This window comes from Arachis hypogaea, chromosome 14, assembly GCF_003086295.3.
Source record: "Arachis hypogaea cultivar Tifrunner chromosome 14, arahy.Tifrunner.gnm2.J5K5, whole genome shotgun sequence".
Taxonomy (NCBI): Eukaryota; Viridiplantae; Streptophyta; class Magnoliopsida; order Fabales; family Fabaceae; genus Arachis; species Arachis hypogaea.
Genome location: NC_092049.1, coordinates 37298299 through 37304695, shown reverse-complemented (window position 1 = coordinate 37304695; position 6397 = coordinate 37298299). Strand labels below are relative to the sequence as shown.

At 34.9% G+C, this 6397-nt stretch overlaps 1 protein-coding gene across 1 annotated transcript; it reads left to right on the top strand.

The window, feature by feature from the left end:
* The first annotated feature begins 4406 nt into the window (after positions 1–4406).
* LOC112741983 (uncharacterized) lies at positions 4407–6397 on the top strand. The gene is made up of 4 exons (XM_025791185.3): positions 4407–4618; positions 4699–4886; positions 4952–5114; positions 5873–6397. Exons 1-4 carry the CDS (start codon positions 4541–4543, stop codon positions 6077–6079), a joined length of 636 nt encoding a protein of 211 aa, XP_025646970.1. The 5' UTR covers positions 4407–4540; the 3' UTR covers positions 6080–6397.

The window sequence follows — 6397 nt, the reverse complement described above, 5'->3', positions numbered from 1 at the left end:
TTTCATTTACCAGCACAGGGAGCCATGACGGTCCCGACTGTGGAGATACTACTACCAGCCTCCCCTTTGTTCCTGACAGATGGCACCGAGGACGGTGCAAAGCCTTAAGTATGGGGAGGTCGGTCAGTGCCTGACTTCTGGAGGTAATTTCTCTTCCTTAACACCAATAAAATAGTTAGTTTTTCAATTTTTTGTTTTAGAATATGATAGATTGCATAGTAATAGGTTAATTGCATGCATGTTCTACTTGATTGAAAGGATAATAGGTTTCTCCTAAGACCTAAATCTTTCACTAATTTAAATCAAAACCCTTATGTTAAAATTGTTTGAAGTTGTAATTGGAACATGGTTTTTGAGCTAAAGAACACACAACCTGTGAGACTTTGAGCCTAAATACATGGTTACATTATTTAACCATAACTATTTTATTCTTGTGTGTTCATTTATCTATGATTGTAATTTGAATTTTGTTTTATCCTATATGTCCATTATTTAGTGTATTTACATGCTTGCATATGATTGAGGCCATTATTTGTTTAGCTCACTTATCCCAAATAAGTCTACCCTTTTAATTACCTTTGTTAGCCACTTTGAGCCGTTTTAATCCCATTTGTTCTACATTTTACCATATTACTAGCCTTAAGCAGAAAAATAATTAAATATCCCTATTGAATCTTTGGTTAGCTTAAGATAGAAATTGTGTGTTAATTGAGTTTGGGAAGATTGTGGGAACAAAGGTTAATAAAGAAATGTGTCATGATAAGATAATGGAAATTTGGGTACCTACTCATGTGAAACTATAAAAGAAAATTGAAAATCTATGTGCATTGATAAGCTATGTTTATTTTTATGTTCAAAAAAAATTTATAATATTTTAGTAAATAAGGGGACAAAATTACCCCAATGATAAGTTAAAGTTCAACAATCAATGCACATGTGATAAAATCAAAATAAAGGTTGATGCATGAGTATGGAATGTGAAAAGAAAATTCTGGGTAGCTAGGTATGAAATTTAAAGTTATATAGAATATACATATATGATCAGGTGAAAGCTTGGGTTAATTAAAGATTCAATTTATAAGCTCACTTAGCCATATATACCCTTACCTTTACCTTAGCCCCATTACAACCTTGAAAAGACCTCATGATGTTTGTATTGGTACATTAAATGTTGTTGATTGATTAGGTGAAGAACAAAAATTAGAAAGCATGATTAGAGAAGGATAGAGTGATTACCCTATACACTAGAGAGATTAGAGTGCACACACACCATCAGTGAGGGTTCAATGCTCAACTCCATGTCCCCTGCTTTCACAAGCTGTCTTCTTACAAATTTACTCGCTTTTACTGTATGATTTAAACTAGTGGAATCTACTCTATGTTCTGTCTTAGAGAACTTATTTATTTTAATCAGATAAACAAAATCATATAGTTGCATTGCATTGCATGAGTCTTACATACCCCTATTCATTCATTTTTACCTCCTTCAACTAAGCATGAGGACATGCTAATGTTTAAGTGTGGGGAGGTTGATAAACCATTATTTTATGATTTATATTGTGTTTAATTGAGTGGTTTTATCAAGTCTTTCACCCACTTATTCATATGATTTGCATGTATTCACAATTCCTTCCTAAAATTGTTCTATGATTGAAAACTTGCTTCCTAAAGATCTTTTAATTGAATATTGTTTTATTCTCCTTTATACCATTCGATGCCATGATCTGTGTGCTAAGTGTTTCAAGCTTCATAAGACAGTAATGACTTAGAGAATGGAGAGGAAGCTTGCAAAGATGGAAGGAACACAAGAAATTGAGGAGATGACCAGCGAGAAGTGACGCGGGCGCATGGCTCACGCGACCACGCGAAATAGAGGAAATGGCAGTGACGCGCTCACGTGCCTGACGCGAACGCGTGGATTGGAAGCTGCACGAGTGACGCGAATGCGTGGACAATGCGCACGCGTGGCACAGAAAATGTTGAGTGACGCGAACGCGTGGACGACGCGGTCGCGTGGCGTGCACGATCTGCAAAATTTACAGAAGTCGCTGGCGTGAATTCTGGGCCGCATTCTAACCCAGTTTTCGGCCCAGAAACGCAGATTAGAGCCAAGGAACATGTAGAGACAAAGGACGACATTCATTCTGCATAATTTTTAGTTTTTAGATCTGATTTTACTCGTCCTCTAGGTTTTCTCTCTACACATTCATAGTTCTTAGGATTTTGTTTTTTATTGCTTTTTGGATTGGGATATCGAGAAGAGTTGTTACCTCCGTAAGACTTCATCTCTCTAGTTTGTTTTCTCTACTTTTTACTTACTCTTCCATATCCTTAATTTGTCCAGAGTACAATTGGATTATTTTTAGAATTATTTAATACAAAGACTGTTTTTTTAATTAATCTCTTTGATTATTGTTTATCATGTCTCTTTTTATTTCCCCTCTTTATTTTGTGAAGTCTATATTTATGATAATGGAGTAGTCCCCAACTTGATTGGGAGTTGATTAAAAGGAGAACCCTGAGTTGGAATACTCAAGAGTTCAATTGTAATTGGTTCGTTGTTGGTGGCTTGTTAGTCACTAACTCTAATCCTTCCCAAGGGAGAGGATTAGGACTTGTGAATAGAAGTTGGCTTTTGACTTGACTTTCCTTCATTCGTTGAGGGTTAACTAAGTGGAACAACTACTAATTATTAATTAATCTTGAGAAAATTCCAACAAGGATAGAACTTCCGATTAATCTTCTCCCGGTCAAGATTTTTATTTAAATTACATAAATTCTCTGATTTAATTTCCTGTTTATCAAACTCAAACCATTTTGGAAAACCTCTAATTAATAAAATAGCATATCTTTCTGCAACTCATTGGGAGACGACCTGGGACTCATACTCCCAGTATTCTAATTCTAATTTTGTGACAACTCTTTTCTAAATTGACAAGTGGATTTTTGTTGATTAAGAGCTGTACTTGCAATGCCATTTTTCTTAATAATTCTTAATCTGCCAATTTCCGCCACATCAATCCTTCTCTAACCATTCAGCACTTGGATCCTTATACCACAAAGTTGAAATGTTTTCCTTCGTGTACCCAAACTGTCTCACCTCTGCATATGCCTCAAATACAGACCAGCAATCACTCTCAACATCTTCGATCAATGTCTTTTGTCCCCCTATATACTGCAATGTCCTATTGTCATATCCAAATCGACCACCCCCCATGGTAGACACTAAGATTAAAGCTTCCTATCCCCTAAAACGAAAAAACAAAAAAATTTAAATCAAACCCTACCAGTTTCTAAAAACTAACGAAATCCATTACACATTATTAAGTTCAAGTTCCACAAAACCGAAACCAATGGTGCATACATACTTGATTCGAGATGAGAACAGCGGAACGACCTCCTTCCACAATCTTGCCAACGCAGTCCAAATACAGTGACGCTACTCCTCAAGTGATGATGAACCTCTATTAGGGCATCATTGAAGGTGAAAGATCAGTTTTCAAGTGTGTAATGTAAATGAGACACTGAAGCCCTTTCGCGGGAATGAAAATGAAGCGTTAAGGACTTCAGGGGCAAAGGTGTCCGAAAGAATTGTCTAATGGACGGGAGGATGTTTTTAAAGCATTTCTGAGCGTTGAGGATGATTTTAATAACAAAAAAAAGTCGGGGACGAATTTGATTTTTGCCTCAGACATTAGGGACGAAAAAAGTACTTAATCCTTTGATTTACATAGAAATATAAATGGAGACAATTAGGTAACATTTTTGGATTTGAGAGATTCAGATAATTTTTAACTTGGTTTGATTTATTGGGGTGAATTACCTACATTTTATATATAAAAAATATATAATTTATATCTATATTTACTAAAATTTTATACATATAAATTAATACAATTTATACTCATATTTTACAAAATTTACATATATAAATAAATAAAATTTATTTAATAAAAATAATTTAATATTTATAATAATTAAATAATGACCAAATACACTTAAAAATTCCTAACCCAAAGAGTTTCTCCTAAACAAGAACCTTTTATTTTTAATATTAGAGTAGTAGTGGTATTTTTTTAAAATGTGGATTGCTGGAGTGTTATACTCAAATATTAAATTGTTTAATTAGAGAAGCAGAAATCGAACCGTCTGATTTATTAGAGGTACAAAAATCGAACCGTCCGATTTCTAAAGGTACACAAATCGAACCATCCGATTTGTAGAAATATAAAAATCGGACCATCCAATTTGTAAGAGGTACACAAATTGAACCGTCTAATTTGTATTAAAAAAAATTAAAAAATTTAAGATTCAGAATCAAACCCTTCAATTTGTGTACTTTCTACAATTTTAAAAAATATTAAAAAATGTTAACGTATATAACCACTTCCTAACCACTTCTACTTCCGTAACATAAAAATTAGCCCCTAAACAAAAGAGAAGCTCAAATGGATAGTTATATTGCACAGCAACAGAACCAGAGTGGTTGAAAGTTAGGCTGCTTCTTCGCCCTTGGTCTCTCTCTTTGAAGCAAGCAACAATGGCGCTTCCATCCGCATTCCAGGAACGGCTCCACCACATGGACCGCACTCGATGTGAACGCCTCTCTCTCCTCCAGGTTCCATTCTTATTTGAAACTTCGAATATTTTCTATGCATCCAACAAAACTAAGCGTAATCAAGCCCTTGTTCGTTGCAGGCGGAGAAAGAGTTGCAAGCAAACAAGTCTCGCGTTTTGGCCTCCAAGCTCGCCAACATCAGAGCCACCGAACAGAGATGCTTCCTTCTCGATCACAAAATTGCTTCCCAGAACTTCAACCTTCTCTCTCTCACTTCTCAAATCCACAACCTCGAAGCCAAATACGATTCCCTCTCCCAAATTTTCAGGTTAATGCCACCTCCCTTAATTACTCTTCTGGAATTGGAATTGGAACTGATTTTTGGCACTTTAGGTCGATTCAGAACGAGGTGGATGAGCTTGAGGAGTTGCGGGAAAAGAGGGATAGGTTTTACGAAGCTAAGATGGTGGAAATGAAGCAATTTAAGGAGGTTGCTGACGAGTTTGTGGTGAAATGTCGAAGGGACGTTCAGGGTTTGAGGAATAGAGTAAATGAGGTAACATTGACATCACAATTTGATGCAGCATTTCTACTGTTTTTCATTTCATGACAAAATTTATATTGGTGATTATTGATATGAAATTATTCTGAGATTGTTGCAAATTATTGAGATCAATATAAAATTAATTTTCACGGTGTTGTAATACAGTGAATACATCTACTTGTAAGTTTTTGAAGGTAATTAGGTGGTTGAATTAATAACTTCAACTATTGTGATAATATATGATAATAACATACTTCTATTCATAAGATTTTTTAAGTAGTAGGTTGTCGTTTATGTATAAATTTCATATACATTGGGTGTATATAAGAGTTTCAAAAATGTTACGAAATCAGCCACTAAATCAAATATGTATTTGTATATAAATACATGTGTTGTTTGACTCATTTTTAACGTGTATTTTATATAAGTGACTGATTTTGTGTACACAGTAGTATGGTAAAAGTTTTGTTCTTTTATAAATTTGTTGGATCCTTCTTTTTCAAGAAATGTGTGATATATATGTCAAACACTAGCTCCCACAACCTGCTAAAATGAAATTGGTTAACTATTTGGGAGATTGATCATCTGTGAGATCTATTTGCCTTCTTCTTCTTCTTCCATATATTAGATTAAAAGGAATGTTAGCTTCAGCTTTCCATCACATTGCTTCATCATGCTATCAATATGCATGAAGTGCAGCAAATGTGAGGTTAATATGGTGCATTGCAAGGAGATTGAACTGAGCTATGGATTGTGTTCTGTATTTTCAGTTGAGGTCATCTTTCATTGAACTGAAAGGTAACAACCAGAATTCATGTAATTCGGAGATAGTTATGGCAGAAAAGAGAAGGTTGGAACTGCAGGCTGAAAAGGAGTGTGTTTATAGAAACTTGGCCTCTAATCAGCAAATAAAAGCACAGTTGCAAAAGCAGCTTCAGAATATTTTGATGACACAGACTCAAGAGAAGAGAAAGTGAATAGACCTAGAATTTGTTACTACCTAGCTAACTTTGATCATCAGCTGCACGTTGGATCTCCCTGTGGACACTATTGTTTGCTGTGATCGGAAGATGCTTCTTGGGGACTCACCACCTCATTCTATACAAAAAGGGACAAGAATCATGGCTTGCCAAGATTGTTAATTGTAAAGAAATGCAGTAAGCCAGTAAATATCAGTTTTGTAACAAAACACAATCTACATCTGATGGTATATTTCGCATTTTAGAAACAGAATTTCATGATCAAAACCTATAAAAGGAAAACATGGTTATAAAAATTTACTTTAATATTCTAAA

Bases quoted from the DNA above. Each gene is read 5' to 3' on its own strand.
- LOC112741983 (XM_025791185.3), top strand. From the start codon at position 4,541: ATGGCGCTTCCATCCGCATTCCAGGAACGGCTCCACCACATGGACCGC. The intron at 4,887-4,951 runs GTTAATGCCACC...TTGGCACTTTAG, and splicing joins TCCCTCTCCCAAATTTTCAG to GTCGATTCAGAACGAGGTGG. The intron at 5,115-5,872 runs GTAACATTGACA...CTGTATTTTCAG, and splicing joins TGAGGAATAGAGTAAATGAG to TTGAGGTCATCTTTCATTGA.